The following is a 23,555-nucleotide window of genomic DNA, read 5'->3' as shown; positions in this document are numbered from 1 at the left end:
ATATTTTTGGGCACGTATTAAAAGTCGACCTTCTGTTCTATTAATTCCGTATGTTCGGAACATTCGTCTCCATTTAAGAATCTGGGGAATCGGTTTATATTTGGAATATTTTGTATATACTTATTTGATATATTCGGATCTCGTGAAGTAGTATCAAATGAACGTATTCCGAATATTCTAAATTAACGGTCTATCCCGAACGCTTCCATGAAAATTTAAACGGAAAAGACCCTTCGGAAATTTCAGAAAGTTCAAAATCGTGCTATCTCAAAATACTTTTCAAAAGTTTCCCAATTCAGGATTTGTCACAAAACCGCCCTATATTAGAGTTAGATTGAAGAACGCTTCATCTCAGAATGCTTTTCATTAACTCCCTCTTATGACAAAATGCATTGAACTTATGCTCATATAGGGAGTTTTTGAAATAGTGCCTTTTTTAATAAAATTCGAACGTACGGCATTCTTCAAACAATTTCTGAAAGAATGACCAAACCAACATAACTATCTATTCATGAAATATTTAGGGGAAAATTAATTATTTCCCCAAAAACTTGGAATTTACAAATTTATTATCACTACTAATATACTACCAAAGATACTTTTCTACTACAATTTTCACTGAAGGGGATTGAATTATTCCCCGTTTTCATTACTTCGTAAAAGCAACCCGTCCAGATTTTTCAATTTGGGAGTGTCAAAGATTTGTCATCATTGGAGAACAAACCTCTAGTAATTGAATCATGTTGCTAACCTAAGAAAGTGATTATTTGCCAGATAAATGAACAGCTGATCAATTTGTGGCGGATATTTAAGCATTTGGCAAAAGTGATTTTGTTACTAAAAGCAAAACGGATATTATATGAAATCTATTTTACAATGGCGAAAATGTTGGTGATTGACATGTCGCGAATACGAAAAACATTCGCGTGATCATTCCAAACCCTTGGAAGTACCAAGCACCAAGTAAGAAAATGTTTAAGTGACAAATGATGAACTTCTTATGAAGTTATTTTGCAGATTTGAAAGGAAGCATTTTGCTAATTACTAAACAAAATTAAGGACCATTTCCGCAAACGCGTTCGAGGGAAGGCTTTACCCCTATTTTAAAATTATGCGCCACACTCCGATTCCTTGCTGACGGCAGCTATCAAAAATGCTGTGGAAATAATTTTGGTGTTGGATTGGTGGAGGAGCATATTTGTGTGAAGTGGATTAAAACCCAAACAGCAAAAATTGTATTTTACTCTAAAACAGGATTCCCAGGATGGTGAAAAATATTGTTACGAATATTAGCAAAACTAAGGAGTGCTGCCAGCTCTAAGCCGATGCTAAGCAGTGACGTGAATGCACATCAATAATTCAATCATTATGTATCTACATAAACGAAACAATAACTGCGTCTACATATATGTACCATGTACGTATACGAGCAGCGGAGAGTCAATGCGCTAACACATGCATATATCTGAGATACACCTATAAGTATGCAATGAGAAAAACTATAAAATTGTGCAATTGTAGTTACAGCTGAGAAGTTTGAGAGCTCATGGACAATGCTAGTAAATTCTAGAAGATGCGAACGAGGAAACCAGAGAGTATAAAAGGCCGCAGATGTAGAGGCGCTGGAATGCAGTTTCATTTGAGTTGTCAAGCAGTTTCGACTAAGACGCTATCTAGCGAGCAAGAGAAGTATTATTTTGAATAGTAGAGTTTCATTTGAGCTATCAATCAGTTTGGTTATTAAGCAAGCTATTCGTTGCATAGTTTGAGTGTTATTGTGAAGTACTTTAATAAAGGCCATTTTGCATTATTACAAATTGGAGTTATTTATTCAACAGTTTAGTCATTCGAACTTAGCAGAGGATTGCAAATAAGAGGATTTGGAAGTAAAATCGTTACAATATTTACAAAAACCCACAAAATGGACCCGAGAGGTTCCAAAATATGTGGCCCGATCCATAGTTTATTTTGCACAGAACACCTTTCTGCGTGGGCCACCTTTGGCCGCAATTTATGAAAATAACCTTGGGTGGGCCCAGCACCTTTCTGCATTAGTGTATGTGTGTGTACAACAAATTTGTCGAAATACAAACACATGAAAATTTGAACCGATTCTTTGCTTATATCTTTTGACAGAATTCAAATTTTCGCTTTCGGATTCTAAAAACGGAGGTCGAAACGCGTCTTTTGATACCACCTTTGATACTTTTTGATAAAAATTAGGTGGTACACTGTCTTGTATAACGTTACCTTTTTATCAAAACAACTCCAAAATTTTCTGAGACAACTGCTAGTAATCAGTTGTCAGATTTTGATGTCTTTGACAACTACACCAACACAAGGTTGTAAACGGTAATGTCGGAAAAAGTTGTTAGACTAGGCAGCTTCAACCGACATTTTTGAAAGGTTGAGTTGTAATCTGTAATACCAAATTGTAAAATTTCAACTGATAGAAGAGTTGAGTTGTAAATGGTAATAGGGGCATAAGTGAAAAAGGCAACTCCTGAAGCGGCGTCTACTGGGGTAATTTTTAATTTAGTTCACAACTGCTAAGACGCATCCAAAAATATCGGGAGAGGTGTGAAAAGCCACGCTTTGGGCCCAGTACCACGAATCCGAAAGCGAAAATTTTATTTCTGTCAAAAGATATTTCCAAAAAACTGTAAAATGACCCCGGATCGCTCCTAAACATGGCGTGGGAACCATAGTATTTTTGCGCAGAATACCTTTCCGCATTGGCTGCCTTCGGCCGTGATTATACAAAATTACCTTGGGTGGGTCTCAGACTGGTTCAGTGATCAAAACTTTATCCGCGCAAAACAATATTCACAGTTTTTTTGTAGGTACAACGAATTCATCAAAATTACAACAACCACATGAAAATATTCAATTTCTTTTGCAAGTCTTCTTGGACATTGCCGGGGCTTTCAATAATGTTGCAAAATGGGCGATTATGGATGGTCTTAATTACATTAAAGTACATCCTGCCTTAATCAGATGGATCGGCTGCATGTTAAATTGCAGAAAGATTACATCACAATGGGGATTGTACGAGGCCAAGAAATTAGTGGACAGGGGCACGCAGCAGGGAGGGGTGCTATCACCTCTGCTGTGGACGCTGGTCATCAACCAACTGCTCAGGCAATTCGATGAGGGACCCGTAAAACTTACGGCTTACGCAGATGACGTTGCAATTGTCATAAGTGGAGAGTGCCTTCCAACGATTAGTTCTTTGATGGATCGGGCGCTTCGGGATATTCATACCTGGGCATCTAATGTCGGGTTGAAAGTCAATGCGGAGAAGACGGATATGGTCTTGTTTACAAAGAGGTAAAAGGTCCCACATTGGACCAGGCCTAAGTTAGGAGGGGTGACCTTACAGGAGAAACCATGCACAAAATATCTAGGAATCATCATAGACAGTAAGCTGTCATGGAAGAGGAGAGGGGCAAGAAAGTCTCAACGGCACTCTATGCATGTAAAAGAATGCTGGGGTGTACGTGGGGCCTATCGCCCTCTCTTTCTCATTGGGTTTTTACAGCGATTTTAAGCTCTATTCTATACTATGGAGTTCTTGTTTGGTGGAAAGCCACACAAAAAACAACATACCTCAAAAAATTAGAGTGGGTATGCAGACTATCGATGCTTAGCATTACGGGAGCCCTGAAAACAATCCCGACGGCTGAACTGTATGCCATTCTGCACATTCCACCTGTAGACCTGGTAGAAAAGAACAAAGCATTAACGACCGCAACCAGGCTCGCTTCTTCGGGGCAGCTTGAGCGCCGACCATATTGCCATAGTAGTATAGCGTCATCAATCAAAAGACGAACAGACTGCCTGATTCCCTATCTGCGCTTCGAGGGAGATCTTAAGGCCACAATAGAGGTGGACGGTTGGCGCAAGTGTGCACAAATGGCGGACGAGGCGATACATGTGTACACCGATGGTTCCAAAGTAGTGGAAGGAGTAGGGTCTGCGATATACTGCGCTGATCCGGAAATAAGCAGATCCTACAGGCTGCGGATTACTGTAGCGTTTTCCAAGCGGAAATATTAGCCGTAACCAAAGTAGTAGAAACCCTGGAAGAGAGTAGCTTAGGCTGCAACCGTGTTAACTTTTATATTGACAGCCAAGCAGCAATTAAGGCACAGCACCTAAATGCGTGTTAGAGTGTAAGCAGTCTCTGGAGAGAATCGGGACAGGGAGAAGCATACATCTATATTGGGTCCCAGGGCATATGGGAATAGATGGGAATGAAAAAGCGGACGAACTAGCTAAAAAGGGCGCATCCCTTGAAGCTTGCTCCGTAGACGTCCCAATTAAATTGGGCGAGATTAAGCGAAGGCGAGAGGTGCACATGATCGACCAAGCGGGAAAGGCGTGGTTTCAAGCGTGGGGTTGTAAAGTGTCGAAGATTATGTGAAGGTCTTACAACCTTAGACTAACACAGTTGCTTCTATCATTAAAAAGAGAGGACTGTAGATTCATGACGGGTATTCTGACTGGACACTGCCTTCTGGCGTCACATGCCTTTAAATTAGGCTTGGTCAGTGATAGCAGATGTAGGAAGTGCGGGTTGGAGGAGGAAACGATCGAGCACGTTCTGTGCTCGTGCCCTGCACTTGCCAGGCTAAGACTCCAGCTATTAGAAGTGATAAAGCTGTCAGATCTAGAAGCAGAAAGTGGCTTAAGTCCTAGGAAGCTTCTAGTATTTGCCAAGAGGACGGAGTTATTTTATAGCATAGGTCCTGGTTTTTGATAGGGTTTTTCAGTTTGGCCGTTAAAACAAACTTCTGCTGACACTACGGACTCAATCAGTCTATGTGAGGTCCTCATGGACCGGCCAGTTCAACCTAACCTAACCTAACCTTAGCAGAAATTAAGTTTTAGTTCTCGCTTTTCGATTCGTGATCCCAGGTCCAAAGCGCGCTTCCGGCACCTGCCAACACAGCCGTTTGATCCAGACAAGTATAAGGAGGCCCTAAGCAAAACCCACACAGAATCGGTAAACGCCTTTGTCAGGTCGCGCCCGGTGAACCTTGTTATTAATATACAATATCCTACTATTGCAGAAGAAGAAAGCGCCCTACCAAGGGAGACACGACTCAACATTGCTCAACTTTTTTCTGGATACTGTAATAGGTTAAACTCTTACTTGTCCAGAATCAACCCCGACATACGTAATGTACATACATATGTCCTGCATGCCATATGTCCCCACATGAAACCAACCATCTTTTCAATTGCAATGTGGAACCTACGCCTCTAACACCCATCTCCCTATGGTCCGCCCTTGGTAAAGCTGCCAGTTTCCTCGGACTCCCGTTAGAGGATTTTGATGACAATTTTTGAGTGGTCGTGCCCATATAATGTGAACACCAGACATGCGATTCTTAATTGTGCTCTATTTCCAGCTGAACTCTAGAAATAGCTTATAAACTGTTGGTCTGATAGAAAAACCTTATATGGTGGGATTTTAGCGCGAAAGAAGAGCTGATGGGGTGAAAACGGTATTTTCTTACTTTTTGAAAGTCGGTGACTGCGAAATCTCAGACCCAATAAAATCTTTTTTTTTTAATAATTTGAGAAAAATTTAAACAACGTGACATCAGGACGGACAAGGCGACAGCTTGTTACAAATTAAAAATTTCTTCAAATAAGGGCCCATTTTCGGGATGGGCCTATTTTCGGCTCCTAAATCAGTTTCAGTGCCAGCGAGTGCTAGGTGAGACGTTTGTGTGTTTTGGGGTGTTAGGGGAGTAAAAAAATACATTGGAAATATCGTACGCTTCGTCTCAAACGATATTCATCGCAAGAAGGTTGCGGAAACCATAGTACAGGTTTACAAGTATGATATGTATGAGAAGAAACAATTCCCTTCTCTTTTTAACACACTGCAGTTTGACACTTCGGTCAGTGTCAAACTATTGTGGAACTCAGTGGAACCTGAGTTTGAAACTGAACGAAGTGTCAAAATTAGCGGGGTTGCTGCCGTCGAAAGCGACGCAGGGAAACAAAAAAGGAGGGGAATATCAGATATGGGTTGCTGTGATGGTAAATTTTTTAAACGAATTTAGTATGAAAATGTAGTAATTATACAAAAGTCTTGAACTGGGGTATCTGAGGACGCGTAGTTATTCCAGTATTAAGAATACAAACACGGGTGCTAAGTTTTTCTACCCGTTCAAAATTTCTCCGCGAAAAACAGTTTGAAAGCTAGGTCGACTGCAATAACCCGTCCATAAATGTGGAAAGAGAAATGAAGAGACCCCCGTTTTGTCCTGTTTTCAATAGTCCAAAGGAGAAAAAGTATTCGAATTATTGGAAGCGAGGCAAAATCGCGTCTGTTAGTACCTCCCCCGACGGTTTTGGTCATGTTTTAGCAATCGTCCCCTGTAATAAAGTATCACAATTAGTTAATTAAAATTGTCCAAAACATATGGATTTTAAAGAGAGATGTAATTAAGTGCTCGTTTGAAAGTAAATAAGGATATTTCTTTTTAATTTTACAATAAAAATTTTACGCAGTTTTCGTTAGCAGCTACTACACTTTTCCTGGACCTAAGAAGTACAACAGTGCCAAATAGCATCCACAAAAAAAGCGAACAAGAACAAGCATTTTATCAGGTGAGCGTGGCTGTGTATGTGCGTGCTGCTACATATCCTACTTGTAGACCTTTACAATGGCGGAAACACTAAAAAACTGAAATAAAAATATTCCCTCTCAACCTCGAAAACCAATTCCCAAACTGTGTTGCAATAGTACGAAAACAAAAACATACATTTTTTGGCAAGAAATACGAAAAACGGAATAACCATAGACTGAAGTCGACTTTATGTTAAACAGCGCATTATTGACATTCATTTCGCCTTTACATACATTTAATTATATGCAAGCCGATGCATTTTGCAATATATACATAAAAGTATTTAAAAAAGTATTTTTAAAGTAGTAGCATTAGAGGAAGTAGTAGTAGAAAAACGTACTAATGCACGTTTCGTATACAATCGTGGGAAAACGAAACCCTTTTCAGACTTGTTGGCAGTGTTGCCGTGAGCCTAGAAAGAAATGTATCAGTTTACAAATAAAAAAAGGTACCAATCGCATAAACAACGACTAATTTTACCAGTTTTATTATAACCATAACCATGATACAAAAAATGGAGGTAGTTCCATTTAGTGTGACGTTAGCTACTTGACTTTTGCGGGGACAATGACAATTTCACTAAAAACAAGCTACCAGATTAAAAAATGTTGCGAATTTTTCTAATTTTGATGGATTTCATATTAACGAATACGACGAAATTACTTTCATATTTATTTTAAATAAAAAAGAAAAAAAAAAAAAATGAGCCCCATGCCTTCGAAATATTTTAATACGAAATATCAGCCTAGAAAAGAAGGTTTTGAATAATTTTTTCGAGCTCCCGACAATTGTTTTGGTGGAAGAAATATGGATCGAAGTATGCAAAGCAAGGATATATAGCCTTCTTAAGAGTGCGTACGTTTGCTCAGAACATTTTGACAAAACATACACGTTCGTCAATTGCTTGCTCAAAGGAGGTCCTTATAAACCGACACCGCAATTTCTTGACAAATGACAAGTCCACATTTTTTATTTTTTTTAGTTATTGTATAATTCAAGCGTTGCGCTTTAGGAGGGAATTGTTAAATCATTTTTTAGGGAGAACATTACCCTGTAGATTTGCAAGTTAGCCACTAGTTATGAGAGTGTTTTTGCCCGTTGTACCAGGGGTCACGTTGGGGCAGCCCCGCCTATACACATTCTGTGCCCTTTTAGCATTGAAAAAGATGTTCAGACTTTGGAGGTACACTTTTTCTCAACATGCCTTGAGAAATATCCACTGTAGGGGCATGATAATAGATAACAGAAGAACAGGATTTTTCGTGTACATTTTTTTTCTGTCTAGGGGTCAAGCTGCCATATAGATATGAGTCATTAACCAACGTATGAGTCATTATCCACTATTTTTCTATAAAATTGCATGTCTTACTGAGTCATTAACCAACGTATGAGTCATTATCCACTATTTTTCTATAAAATTGCATGTTTTACTGTATTCTCAATCGATATATATGCACATAAATCGTACTAAAGCATATTATTATTGTCTCATATGACCATTGCGTTTTCATCCTAAAGGAAATTTCCATCTCGAAAACCCACAATTTCGTCTTAAACAGTAACGGTATGGCAACGCTTCTGGCAAAACAACAAACATTATGAAACTTAAAAAATCCCCAATTACGTCAAAAAATTTTGAGTGGAACTACCTTCTTTTTTGTATCATGACCATAATTGCTTTCATTTATAAATTTCAAATTATGGGGGAATTTTAAAATTTCTTCAGCTCACATGAAGCATATGTTGCATGTGTGTTTAATTTATGGCGACCATTTTTTCTAATTTTAAAAATTGCTTTGTTTATGATTTGAATCATAAAGGAACTTTTAAAATTACAAATGAAAATTCAGTTCGAGTTGTGAATCACAAAAGCGACATTACATATTTGTGGCCTTTATTGCGAGCGAAGCCGCCGGTAAAGGCTAGTTTATCCTAAAACGCTTAATAATTTGAACATAATAAGAGCGGTGGCAGCTCTATTTTCCACATAGCTTGGTAACTGTTAAATATGTATTAAGCAAGGTGAGCAGTGTATAAGGCCAAATACTCTCTCTTTATCAATCTTATGTGTGTGTATATTATTCTCTTCCTGTGTTCTTCGCCCCACATACCTGCACTTGATCGTCCTAGCACTTAAATGTGCAAAGCGTGCCCGTATGAGCAAAAGGCTCATACTAGCCGTTTTGCCCATCGCTGATTTAAAGCAATAAGGGAAATCCCCGCTTAAACTCATACAAAATCTTTTTTTATTTTCACCTTTACCACATTTAGTTTTTTCACATACTAAATTATTAATAAATTATGAATTACATATTTCATATAAACTTCTTCACTCTGTATGCATATGGTTTTCAAAACCTTCAAATACAACGTGGCAGTCCTAAGAGTTATCAATTTCGAGTGAAATTTTGCACAGCTTATTATTATTCCATAATTTATTATATTCCATGATATGAAGGTAGGGTGCTCGCCTACTATACCGAAGATCCTAGGTTCAAGTCTCGGGAAAAGTAGCATCAAAAAAAGGTTTCGAAAACACTTGGAGTGCTTTTCTGTTAAAAGTTTCTCCGCAAAAAGTAATTAATTATTATAATGGGATTAATTATGGAGGTCACACCAAAATTGTAGGAAAACGAATTGAAATGGGCAAAATCTCCTACAAGATATATCGCGCCAATAATTATTATTATTATATGGCAAAGGAAAAAAGAGATATATAGAAAAGCGCAATTATTAAATTAAATCGTAGTTATTCTTGTAAAATGTATTTAAAATACATCATTGCCTTCGCTTTTTCTTATGACGAAAACAGTTTTTGAAAAACTTGTCAGTGGAATAAACCGGGGACTTTCTTCAAAGCAAGCACTCTACTATTGTACCATAACGACTGAAGTAATCGCGAGTCTATTGGCGTTTTCTCTTTTGAAAAAAAATTTACCCCTCCAACCTCCAACATTCGCTAACGCAAAACTCCATCGCCTAAAATATCTATAAAATAGTAACAAGTGCGCAGAAAAGTATGCAACATTTAGTAAAATACCAGCCTAGCCCTAATACTCTTACATGGGACTTAGGCGGTTATTTCTTTTGACCGTGTGGTACTACTCGTAAATGTTGCATACTTTTTTGCGCACTTGATACTGTTTTAGAAATTTTTGGCTATGGAGCTTTAGCGTTAGCGAAGTTTGGAATTGAGGGGCTAGTCAAACCTTAATTATACATGCTTGAACACATGCTTTGCAGATCTCGTGAGGAGGTACTACAAATCATAGGAGAATTAACTGGCGCATTGCAACGTGGACGCACCAGTTTGATAATACCGAAGAAGAAAGCAATCGACGAACTTATGAAGGGAAGGAATATGGTGAGTCTGAAACATATACACATATATATGTGCACCTGCGAGTAAATAAACAACAGCGAAAATTATTGCCAAGTTTCATTAGTTATTTTATTTTTCTTATTTTCGCTAATTAAAAAAAAAAAAAATTTTAATACATTGTATAAGGAAAACTACATACACTGGTGACAAAAAGATATAGGTACTCTTGGCATACTGAGCAATACTCTGGCTCTTGCACTGAGATCGCTCTTATAGCAGCAACACATAAAGTGAGCTTTCAAAAGAAATATCAGAACCTGTATCGTGTTATAAAATCACGGAGCGAAATCGAATTTCACTCAAACGGTTAATATGAAACTGTAAAACTATTTGTAAAAATTATGATTTTAGCAACGTTATTCATGTTAATATCGCAACGAAATATGTACATGTCCGAGGAAAAACAAAGGGGTATATTCGTAGTCAAAATTAAGTATGAACTTAAATTAAACTATGAACGCGGAATGATTACGTAATAATGAGGAGTTCCTTGAGGTGCTTTGTGACACACATTTCCCATCGGGATAAGATTCTGAGCGGCCACCGTGGTGTGATGGTAGCGCGCTCCACCTACCACACCGTATGCCCTGGGTTCGCACCCCGGGCAAAGCAACATCAAAATTTTAGAAATAAGGTTTTTCAATTAGAGGAACATTTTTCTAAGCGGGGTCGCCCCTCGGCAGTGTTTGGCAAGCGCTCCGGGTGTATTTCTGCCATGAAAAGCTCTCAGTGAAAACTCATCTGCTTTGCAGATGCCGTTCGGAGTCGGCATAAAACATGTAGGTCCCGTCCGGCCAATTTGTAGGGAAAATCAAGAGGAGCACGACGCAAATTGGAAGAGAAGCTCGGCCTTAGATCTCTTCGGAGGTTATCGCGCCTTACATTTATTTATTTTTATAAGATTCTGAAGAGTCAGCAGACAGCACTTACACTTCGATCCCGGAGCGGGTAGTGCCAGGCTTGGTGACCGATACCAAGATCGAATGGGCGGTGAAGACTTTCTCTAACATGCGTACACCAAAGGCATGTCGGTAGACACAGCATTGCATAGGGTGGTAATAAAAATAGAGAAATCCCTGGAATATAAAGAGTATTGCCGGGGCTTTCAACAATGTCTCTAAACGGATGATCAATGATGGTACATATATAGAGGTACATCGAGCCATAACCAGATAGATCGGCTGCTCGTTAATTTGCGGGAAGATTACCTCTGCTGTGGACGCTGGTCATCAACCAACTGCTCAGGCTGTCCGATGAGGGATCCGTCAAACTTGCGGCTTACACAGATGACGTTGGAATTGTCAGAAGTGGAAGGCGCCTTCCAACAATTAGCTCTTTGATACAAACCTGGGCATATAATGCCGGGTTGACCGTCAACGTGGAGAAGGCGGATATGGTCTCGTTTACTAAGAGATGCAAGGTACCAAATCTGACCAGGCCAAAGCTAGGAAGGGTGACCCTTCATGGAAAACCTTGCACCGAATATCTTGGAATCATTCTAGATAGTAAATTGTCATGGATGCTCAATGTGGAGGAGAGAGTGAAGAAGGCCTCAACGTTAATTTATGAATGTAAAAGAATACGTGAGCTTTATCGCACCTTCTCTCTCCTTAGGTATTTACAGCGATGTTAAAGCCTTTCCTATACTATGAAGTTCTGGAGTTCTTGTTTGGTGGACAGCCACACAAAAAACAAAAACATACCTCAAACAAATAAGGAAGGCTAAGCTGGGGTGTAACCGAACATTACAGCTGGCAGCTTTGGAGATAAAATAAGGGAAAATCAAAATGTAGAAAAATGAACCTGGGTAACCCTGGAATGTATTTGTATGAAATGGGTATCAAATGGAAGGTATTGAAGAGTATTTTAGAAGGGAGTGGGCCATAGTTCTATAGGTGGACGCCTCTCCGAGATATCGCCATAAAGGAGGACCAGGGGTGACTCTAGAATGTGTTTGTACGTTATGGGTATCAAATGAAAGGTGGTAATGAGTATTTTAAAAGGGAGTGGGCCATAGTTCTATAGGTGGACCCCTTTTCAAGATATCGCCATAAAGGTGGGCCAGGGGTGACTCTATAATGTGTTTGTTCAATATGGGTATCAAATTAAAGGTATTAATGAGGGCTTTGAAAGGGAGTGGTACTTAGTTGTATATGTGAAAGCGTTTTCGAGATATCGACCAAAATGTGGACCAGGGTGACCCAGAAAATCACCTGTCGGGTTTAGTAAAGATATATCGATTTATGCTCAAGTTATCGTGTTAACGGCCGAGCGGAAGGACAGACGGTCGACTGTGTATAAAAACTGGGCGTGGCTTCAACCGATTCCACCCATTTTCACAGAAAACAGTTATCATCAAAGAAGCTATGCCCTTACTAAATTTCACAAGGATTGGTGAATTTTTGTTCGACTTATGGCATTAAAAGTATTATAGACAAATTAAATGAAAAAGCGCGGAGCCACGCCCATTTTAAAATTTTCTTTTATTTTTGTATTTTGCTACAACATATCATTACTGGAGTTTAATCTTGACATAGTTTACTTATATACTGTAAAGATATTAAATTTTTTGTTAAAATTTGACTTAAACAATTTTTTTTATAATTGGGCGTGTTCGTCATCCGATTTTGCTAATTTTTATTTAGAACACATATTTCATCATGATATCTTCAACGACTGCCAAACTACAGCTTGCAAAACTTTTCAATTACCTTCTTTAAAAAGTGGGAAGCGCCACGCCCGTTGTCCAAAATATTACTAGTTTTTTTTTCTGCGTCATAAGGTTAACCCACCTGCCAAGTCTCATCGCTTTATCCGTCTTTGGTAATGAATTATCGCACTTTTTTGGTTTTTCGAAATTTTCAATATCGAAAAAGTGGGCGTAGTTATAATCCGATTTCGTTCATTTTAAATAGCGATCTGAGGTGAGTGCCCAGGAACTTACATACCAAATTTCTTTAAGATACCTCAAAATTTACTCAAGTTATCGTTTTCACGGACAGACGGACGGACGGACATGGCTAAATGAATTTCTTTTTTCGCCCAGATTATTTTGATAAATAGAAGTCTATATCTATCTCGATTAGTTTATGCTGTTGCGGGGTAGTGTTATGCGAACAAAATTAATATACTCTGTGAGCTCTGCTCAGCTGAATATAAAAATTGTAGCATTACGGGAGCCCGAAAACTCCTACGGCTGCACTGTATGCCATTCTGCACATTCTAGTTATAGACCTGGTGGAAAAGAATATTTACGTGGATGGATGGTCGGCGCAAGGGTGCCCAAATGGCGGATGAGGCGATACACGTGTACACCGATGGTTCACATAGTCCTAGGGGCGAAAATGATGGGCATCATGGTCATTGAATTTCATTTTAACTAATTTATATTAGTTTCCTTTAATGTTTGTCCCCGAATGTCAGTACATAATTGTTTAATAGAAGGTCAAATATTTGAATTTACACTTTCTTTTTTCAAAAAATTGCATACTTTGCAATAAATTACGAATTTAAAGTGGAGTTCTCATTTCTTGTATCGATCATAACTTCTGAACGGGTAAAGATATTTTAACCATTTCGTTTAAAATAAATCGTACAGCTCTATATTTTAAGCACAATCTTTTAAATTCTTGGTAGAGCTATTACTTATTTCTACTAGTTAGCACATTTTTCTGCTCTCTTTTACATAGATTAAAAAAATAAAAAAGAGTAACCTCGTTTGCCATAGAAATAACAAGAGATTTTCCTATGCCACCTAGAAAAAATTCATATATAATTTTGTAAAAAAAATTTCAAGTTTTTGTGAGCAGTTTTAAAGTAACTCCCTAGTGAGCTAGAAACTTGAATCCTTGAACATAGCTTAGAGTTCTACTAAAATGCAATACTTAGCATAAAAAAATCGACTAGATTGGAAAAGATGGAGGATATTTGGAAAATCCATACGAAGCATATGGAATCTTGCCATCGATTTTTAAGTGACTTCAAAGAGCAATAAACTTGAAACTTTACACATAGTTCAGGTCACCGTGACAATGCAACAAAAGAACAAATTTCCGTTGGTGGCGCACGGGTCGAAATAAAATGAAGAAAATCAGCAAAAAATACAAAATTAAAAACGAAATGGTCGCTAAATTATGAGAAGTTATACTTCTTTGCCATTAAAAAATAGTTTTTTGATGCATGCAAATAATTAATTACAACAAAATAATGAAAGAACTGGAAAAAGATAGTCAACATTGTCAATAGCCATTATCCCTTCGCAAAGATCCTGAGCCAGAAAAATAACAGCCATCATCCAGTGAGTTTTCTAGCTCCGCATCGCGCTCAATTCTCACGGGAATTCTCTGGATCACTGGGAAATTTGAGAAGCAGGGGTCGTGATATTTTCGTACACATGAGTTTTCATTAAACACATACGGCAAAAGGCCAGGCGGCGACCAATTTTTGATAAATATGGTTTATTAAAGGCAGCATTGCCAAACTAAAGACAAGTAATTAACAAATTATCTGGCTCACGAATTGAACCAGACTTCCATCTGGATTTACTTATGTACTTAATTGGTGCTTAACCGTTTAATCGGTTATGGCCGTCCAACAAGGTGCGCCAGTCGCTTCTTCACTCTGCCAACCGGCGCCAATTGGTCATACTAAGGGGTTTAATCCTTTTCCACCTGGTTTTTCCAGCGGAGTGGGGCCACCCTCTTCCTCTGCTTCCATAGCCGGGTTCCGATGGAAACATTTTTAGCCGGCGCGTAATCTTTCATTCGCATAACATGGCCTAGCCAGCGCAGCAGCTGCGTTTTAATTCGCTGGACTATGTTGATGTCTGCGTTAAGCTGATACAGCTCATCGTTAAATCTTCTTGGGAACTCGCCATCGCCAAGGCGTAGAAGTCCATAAATCTTTCGAAGAACTTTTCTCTCGAACACTCCCAGAGCCGCCTCATCTGATGTTGTCATGGCCCATGCTTCTGCCCCATATAGCAGGACGGGTACGATAAGTGACTTGTAGAGTATGATTTTCGTTCGCCGAGAGAGGACTTTACTTTTCAATTGCCTACCTAGTCCAAAGTAGCATTTATTGGCAATATTGCTTCTTCGCTGGATTTCAGAGCTGATGTTAGTGTTAATGCTGGTTCCCAAATAAATGAAGTCTTTTACTATTTCGAAATTATGGCTGCCAACGGTAGCGTAGTTGGCAAGGCGCATATGCGCTGACTCTTTGCTCGATGACAGCAGGTACTTCATTTTGTCCTCATTCACCAACAAACACATCTTTACTGCTTCTTTTCCAGTTTGGAGTAAGCAGAACTAACGGCGCGGGGTAAGGGTAAGGCCGATGATATCAATGTCATCAGCATATGCCAGTAATTGCACGCTTTTATAGAATATTGTTCCAGAGCGGTTAAGTTCTGCAGCTAGTATAATTTTCTTCAGCATCAAATTAAAGAAATCGCACGATAGGGGGTCACCCTGTCCGAAACCTCGTTCAGTTTCGCACGGCTCGGAGAGGTCCTTCTGACTGAGCTGATGGTGTTGCTCAACGTCACTTTGCACAGCCGTATAAGTTTTGCGGGGAAACTAAATTCAGACATAGCGGCATATAGGCAGCTCCTTTTCGTGCTGTCGAAGGCGGCTTTAAAATCGACGAAGGGGTGATGTGTGTCGATTCTTTGGCGCATTGTGAAAATCTGGTCGATGGTAGATTTACCAGGTCTGAAGAAGGCTAATTCCGCGATAGTTGGCGCAGTTTTCAGTATCCCCTTTCTTGTGGACTGGACAAAGAACACTTAGATTCCAATCGTCGGGCATGAACTCGTCCGACCATATTTTGCAAAGAAGCTGATGCACGCGCCTTACCAAAATGAATAGCTCCGCGGGCAATCCATCAGAGCCCGCAGCCTTGTTGTTTTTCAATCTGGTTATCTGGTTATCTATTCTGACTTCGTCATAATCTGGTGGGGGACATTTATTCCATCATCATCGATTGCAGGTTCGGGTTCGTCATCCCTGTGCTGCAAATCTCTGTCTCCATTTAGGAGAGCAGAGAAGTGTTCCCTCCATAATCTAAATACTCTCTGGACATCAGTTTCAAGGTCACCGTTTTCGTTGTTACAAGAGTTTGCCCCGGTCTTAAAACCTTCCGTCTGTCGCTGAATTTTTTGGTAAAAATTACGGGCGTTATTCCTGGTGGCTAGCAGCTCAATTTCCTCGCACTTACGCCCGCGCCGTCTTTTCTTCCTGAAAAGGCGTCTCGCTTCCCTTTTCAACTCGCGATAGCGTTCACACACTTCTGTTGTTGCTCTCGCTTTTAACGTAGCCCTGTAAAATAAATAAAAAAATAAATGTAAGGCGTGATAACCTCCGGAGAGATCTAAGGCCGAGCTTCTCTTCCAATTTGCGTCGTGCTCATCTTGATTTTTCCCTACAAATTGGCTGGACGGGACTTACATGTTTTATACCGACTCCGAACGGCATCTGCAAGACAGATGAGTTTTCACAGAGAGCTTTTCATGGCAGAAATACACCCGGAGCGCTTGCCAAATACTGCCGAGGGGCGACCCCGCTTAGAAAAATTTTCTTCTAATTGAAAAACCTTATTTCTAAAATTTTGATGTTGCTTTGCCCGGGGTGTGAACCCAGGGCATACGGTGTGGTAGGCGGAGCACGCTACCATCACACCACGGTGGACGACGACGTAGCCCTGTAGGTAGCGTCTTTTCTTTCGGTTGCAACTCTGCATTCTTCATCGTACCAGTTTTTTTCTCGTTTCCGCCGGTAACCAATTTTTCCTCGGCGGCAGTACGAAGTGCTTTGGAGATATGCTCCCACTGCTTCTCCACGAAAATTCATCTGTCTTGCAGAAGCCGTTCTGAGTTGTCATAAAACATGTAGGTCCGTCCTGCCGATTCGTAGGAGAAATGAAAAGGAAGTAGGACGCAAATTGCCATATCGACCCTTGTGTGTTTTAGGAGACCAAACAAAATCGTTTCGAAAGGTTTAATGTAAATATCTGATAATATGAAGTACCCCAATGGGTTGTGAAACCAAAGAGCATAAATCAACAAGATACATCACTTAACATGTTGGCTTCGAACCCAAACTACTCGCTGATTTAAATTATGGTTACTGACATTTCTTTTTCAGGCTGTTCGCAAAAACACGGCGAAAACCACGGTTGCCACTTCGGACTCTGTTTGGTGCGCTGGTAACTTTTTGTCAATTTTGGTGCTTTTTAAGCAAGTAGCAACGGTTTTGATATTTTTGTCTTTTTCACTACTGCACAGATTCAAAAATTGTTCAATCATTTAATTGTAGCAGAACAAAGGCAATTCCGGAACATAAAAGAGTAATGTCGGATTTTAGGTTAGGTTAGGTTAGGTGGTAGCTGCCCTGATAAGGATAGCCACTTGGACAACACGAAGGTCCGTTGTGATACCACATACACCAAAAAGAACGGTGACTTAGATCTAGCTACTTAGAGAATCGTTGGGTAGCAACAATAAAGCTCCGAATGATACCGATCTCAACTTTGGATAAATCCTCGGGAGATCCAAGTGAGTCGCAACCGAAGTACTTTCGCCTAGTTCTGGCAAAAGCTGGGCAATCAAGCATAAAGTGATTTGGTGATTCCACCTCATCATCCTCCATACAGCTGCAGCAGGATGGAGTTTCCATTATATTGAGACGTACCGCATGGATACCCATGGGACAGTGCCCTGTCAAAATCCCAATGACCATTGATAGGTGAGCCTTAGTGAACCCAATTTTTTCAGCAGACCTCTTGCCATCCACTTTCGGCCAGAAATATTTTGCTACCCTGCAAGACGTGGTGTCCGCCCAACGTTTACTGAAGGGACTCGAGGCCCAGCTATGGAGGAGCAATCCACAGGTGGCCAGCGGGATCCCGAAATCCCTACAGCCATCTTCATCCGGTTCAGTTGTACCGATGCGGGCTAAGAGATCCGCTTTACAGTTACCCGGGATATCACTATGGCCCGGGACCCAGATAATCTTAAATGTAAAATAATTCGATGCAATCGCAAGCGAGGTCAGGCACTCCCAGACCACCCTCGACCGCACTGAAGTTGAGCTCAAGGCCTTGACAGCCGCTTGGCTATCAGAGTAGATGTTAAATTCCCTAACCATAGTAGCACTGGATAGCATTCCATCCACCGCATCCTTAATCGCAGCAACTTTCGCTTGGAATACACTGCAGTGATCAGCCAACTTAAACTTGCGGCTTACATTAGCTCTTGACAAAAGACCCCCCACCAACCTTTCCGTCCAGCTTCGACCCATCCGTGAACAAGTTAACCGGTGCCATGCCCCAGATAATTCCTCTTCCCCACTCCTCTCTCGGTGGAATGACTGGGGTGAAGGTTGTATAGGGAGCAGTTATCGGCATACAATAGTCCGTTCTGTCCGGTGTAAAGTCGAAACTGGTAAGAAGGCTAGAGTGTCCCAAATCAGAAAGCATATAACCAATATCACGAAGCCTGACCAACGACCGGGCCGCGGCTGTCTTTCCCGCAATATCTACTGGATGTATGTTCAGCATGAAATTCAGTGCCAAGGTAGGTGTTGTTCTCAGAGCGTCACTGATACCAATCAGCGCCGTCCGTTGCACCGACACTAACATTTTGGTGGTGCTCGCTGTGTCTAGTGCTTTCCACCAGACCAGCACCCCATAGAGCAGAATCGGTTTGACTACCATCTCATAAAGCCAATGTACTACTCCTGACGAGAGCCCCCATCTCTTTCCGATAGCCCCCTGCAGCAGTACAAGGCAACCGCGGCCTTCCTGGTCCTATATTCCACATTGGGTCTCCAGGACAGCTTCTTGTCCAGAACAATCCCCAAATATTTAAGCCTGTCATAAAGTACCAATGGTACGCCTCCAATCGAGGGAGTTCTGAAGTCGGGTATCTTATATCTCCTTTTAAAAAGAACCAATTCTGTTTTCCCGGGTTGACCGCCAATCCACATGATTCAGCCCACCTAGCCACAGTATCCAGGTAGCCCTGCAGAACATCGCGCAGGGTGTCCAGAAAATTTCCTCTGACTAGGATAGCTAGGTCATCTGCATGGGCAACCACCCTAGAACTATTGGCTTCCAGCTCCACAAGATGTTCGTTTACTACCACAACCCAGAGCAGAGGAGATAGGACACCCCTATGGCGTGTCCCTGCACACCTTTCTCTCAGTTATGGCCCCTCGTCACTCAGCTGCGACAATTCTGCTGCATAAAAGTTTGAAAATAAATTCAATCAGAGCCGCCTCGACTCCTACACCCACCACAGCTCCTTCGATTGCCCCCGGTAAGACATTGTTAAAAGCCCCCCCGATGTCTAGAAAGGCACCCAGAGCAAACTCTTTGTGTTCTAGGGACCCCTCTATTTGCTTTACAATCGAATGGAGAGCCGTTTTCGTTGATCTGCCCTTACAGTAGGCATGCTGTGAAGCCGACAGTAACCCCCGAGGAATCCTCTCGCTTAGGTACAGGTCAATCAACCGCTCAAACGTCTTAAGAAGAAACGACGAGAGGCTGATTGGCCTGAAATCCTTACGTGATACATGAGTGCTCCTGCCGGCCTTCGAGGTGAAGATGACCCTAACCGTGTGCCACGACTTAGGGATATAGTTAAGCCTAAGGCAGTTAGAGTAGTTGATGGCCAACCAGCGGCAGGAAATCCCTAAAGACTTTTGAAGTTGGGCAGGAATGATGCCATCCGGGCCGGGAGATTTATAGGGCTTGAAGGAATTTATAGCCCAAGATATTTGACCTTCCCGTAGTGGAATGGCAGGAATTTATGCATGGCCAGCGACCGCCGACCATACAGGCGAATATCCCTGCGCAGCTGGGACATCGGGAAATGATTGTCCAGTAAAAGCCTTAGGGACTCCTCGCTACTCATCGACCAGTCCCCACCATCATCTCTCAGATACCCCCGAGAGGCGGGATTCCTAGAGAGTATTTTTCAAAGCCTCGCGGATTCATTGCAGCCTTCTACGTTTCCGCAGAATCTTCGTCATGTATCTCGCTTGGCTATTCTTATTTCATATTTATAAACCCCCAGACTCACCTTATAGAGCTCCCAGTCCGAGGGTAATTTACTCCTCCTGGCTCTGTTGAAGAGACGCCGACTGGACGCTCTTAGGTCGTCAAGAGAATCCGACCACCAGGGCGGCTTGCCCTTTCCCCTGTAAGTTTTCAATGGGCAGGACAGTTGAAAGGTGCTATTGCTTGCCGAGGTGAAGTTTTCCACCAGAACGTCTATCTCAGACTCGGACAGGTCGGAACTAACGGTAGGCGCCGCAGGCAATAGCTCTCCCAGCTTCGTACAATACAAGTCCCAGTTAGTACTTTTAAGGTTCCTAAAAGATATTTTGCCGGGACGTTCTTCGTTCACCGAGAACTGAATATATCGGTGATCAGAGAAGGAGTACTCGTTGAGAACCCTCCTGCCAGATATCCGACCTTCCAGTTCTCTACTAACCAGGGTGTGGTCTAGGACCTCCTTCTTTACCGCAGTAATAAAAGTCGGGTCATTCCCCCTATTACATATACAAAGCCCCTCATCTACAATAAAAGTAAATAAAGACTCACCTCTAGTGTTGTTATCCGAGCTTCCCCAGATGCTATGATGGGCATTAGCATCGGCACCGATCAGCGGTGATTTTGCCCAGTATCGCAGGTGGTGGTCCCGCTACGTCCCCGTAGGGCATGTATGCTGAGACCACCCATATTTCATTACTTCCTCGCTCGAGGCAGACCGTGGTTACGCCAGCATTGCTGAAATTACAATAAAAGCTTTAATCTATTTTTTAACAAGTACACAGGATCTAGGCCTACCTGCCTCCCCATGCACCAAGGTGTTGAATTTTCCAGTCCTTAATCCAGAAATCTTACTGCCGTTACTACTCAGCCACGGCTCCTGGACAAGGACTATATCCACTCCGCCTTTTTCAAGGCAGAGCGAAAAATTTGCGGAAACCGGCTTAGAGTGCTGAAGATTGATTTGACGAATTTCCATCAAAACCGCTCTTCCGCACCCCATCCTTGGCGGATTCGTGTTAGTCGTGGCCATTCTAAAAAGTCCCCCCTCAAGGCCGCTATCGGGAGCCGTTTGTGTAGTCGCCGTTCAACGGTCTCGTGGTTATCTATGCTACGCAGGTAGGCCACGCCAGGGTTGACGCATTACCTTATGAGTAATGCGTTCAGAGCCAGACCGGACGTGAAGCGGAAAGATTTTCAACCGCACCTACACCACCAACTTAACGGCGACGGAGCCGGAACATACCTTGGGGCCCGCCACGGTTTTAACGGAACGTGAGCAGGGGCAGCATTAGCCTACCTGCCATTTCGGTAGGGTTTCACCCCGACCTACTAAGGTGGCAGAATACCGCAGCTAGCAGCCCAAAGTCATCAAGTCAAAATTCAATGTCAATAATCAAAAGCCCTAAACAATCCAGTTCGGTACCGTTGTGTACCGATCTTGACTCTTAAAGAGTCCTCCCTCCCCTGAGCTCGGCACAATGACTCAGGGGTGCGGGTTTTATCGTGTTGTCCTCTCTAGATCCGGCATTATCAGTAGAAGCGGGGGCACCTCGTGCAGGACGTGATAACTAATCACGCGTGACATTCGTTACTATGGCCGGTCTAAGACTGATAACAGTCCCTGATCCAGAGCCTGGAACCACTTGTGATATCCAAGCCAAGTATCTTAGCCCCCAATGTGGGATTTTACAAAAAACTTTGTAGATAGTTGATGAAACAACGGACTTGTCAGAACGAGAGGTCTTGTTTTGGTGGTTAGATATTTCGATCATTAAATTAAAATTTATTTCAAAATCACGTTTTATAAAGCTTGCCATTGATGGAGCCAATAAGATGGCCAGCGAAAAAATTAATTGAAAACAAAATTTTACATTTAGCGCATTCATGCGAATCGACTTGAACTAGGTAACCTGTCACTCTGCAAAATGGCTGAGTTTGTACCCCTTTTCTTATTCTGTAAGAAATATTGCCACGATTTTGTTATGCCACAACTTGTATGCTGCCACGACTTTGTTATGAGAATTTATCTCATTAATTCTCATACATCAGATGATGAATACCACTGTGATATTGATATATTTTGGGTCTTATTTATGTATATGGGCAAGTTGCTTTTAACTTTTAGCTTTTATTCTTAGTGGCAGCCACCGTATTGTGATGGTAGCGTGCTCCGCCTATCACACCGAAGATCCTGGGTTCACGCCCCGGACAAAGCAAAATCAAAATTTTAGAAATACGGTTTTTCAATTAGAAGAACATTTTTCTAAGCGGGGTCGCCCCTCGGCAGTGTTTGGCAAGCACTCCGAGTGTATTTCTGTCATGAAAAGCTCTCAGTGAAAACTCATCTGCCTTGCAGATGCCGTTCGGAGTCGGCATAAAACAAGTAGGTCCAGTCCCGCCAATTTGTAGGAAAAATTAAATAGGAGCACGACGCAAATTGGAAGAGAAGCTCGGCCTAAAATCTCTTCGGAGGTTATTGCGCCTCATATTTATTTATATTTATTCTTAGCTTTAAACAATTTTATTTCTCTTCTTTTAGCCTTTAATTTTTGTCCATATAGCTTTTTTTCTGCAAAAAAGTTCTGGCAACACTGCTCTAGTGTTTTGACATGCGGCGAAAATTTAAATGAAAAGTGGGAAGCAACTGTCAGTAACCACAATCTTTTTTAGCGAGTGTTTGATATCAAACATACGAACTGACGTCTCTTGTTATGTATGCTCTTTGATGAAACCTCCCGATATGTATTCAAATCAGTTTTTTGTTCGAACTCAGTATAATTAGGTACAAAAGTCAGATAGATCTTTGCAATTCCAATGAAAACTACTTTCCGAGGGGCACACTTAGGCCAACTGGCCCATTGTGATAAGAAAGTCCAATTTTGAGAGACTTCCAGCTTGCACTTTGCCACATTTGAATAAATGGGGCTACAAAACTTCATACTCAAAAAGTTTCCTGCAATTCTAATTGAATATGAGACCTTACAAAAACTTTTTCAAAGTATTTGATATTCGGTATGGGAGGCGACCACACTACTGACACATTTCGAAAATCATTTTTGCTATTAATTTACTCTCAGGTGTAAATTACTTAATTTATTTAATATTTAAACCTATCCTCGCACAACAGTTGAAGAATTATCTTGCATGTTCTTTAAAAGTCAGTTTCTTATAGATTTTTATATCTTTCAGAAATCGCTGGCACCCAATCTTCCTGAGGATCAAGCAATATCATTTTTTTTACAATGCCATAAGCTTATTATAGCTGTTTACCAATTGTTAAATGTGCAGGGGGCTGTGAAAATGGAAGCCATTCAGGCTGAATGCTCCGTCGGTTGGCTCAATGATGTACTTGTTTTGTTCACCGTTGGACTAACCTTATGCCAGCAGCTCAAGGACAAAATTAATGCTTTTAAAATGGATGAAACGAGTTAGTAAATTACCACAACACATACATATTATTAAAT

The 23,555-nt window shown here is 41.1% G+C and overlaps 1 protein-coding gene across 6 annotated transcripts in view; it reads left to right on the top strand.

Moving 5' to 3' along the window:
* LOC137250180 (protein rogdi-like) overlaps positions 1-23,555 on the top strand; it is a 153,338-nt gene that overhangs the window by 69,435 nt on the left and 60,348 nt on the right. For 3 of the 6 annotated variants that reach the window (XM_067782565.1, XM_067782567.1, XM_067782564.1), the window contains exons 5-6: positions 9,894-10,014; positions 23,281-23,518. In XM_067782565.1, coding sequence (XP_067638666.1) covers positions 9,894-10,014; positions 23,281-23,518 — 359 coding nt within the window. Of the gene's footprint in view, positions 1-9,893; positions 10,015-23,280 lie in introns of all 6 variants that reach the window. The other 3 variants (XM_067782569.1, XM_067782570.1, XM_067782568.1) reach the window with 1 other exon arrangement.

Source organism: Eurosta solidaginis, chromosome 4 (genome assembly GCF_040869045.1).
Source record: "Eurosta solidaginis isolate ZX-2024a chromosome 4, ASM4086904v1, whole genome shotgun sequence".
Taxonomy (NCBI): domain Eukaryota; kingdom Metazoa; phylum Arthropoda; class Insecta; order Diptera; family Tephritidae; genus Eurosta; species Eurosta solidaginis.
The sequence above is the reverse complement of the archived record's forward strand: the minus strand, read 5'-3'. Positions and strand labels throughout refer to the sequence as shown.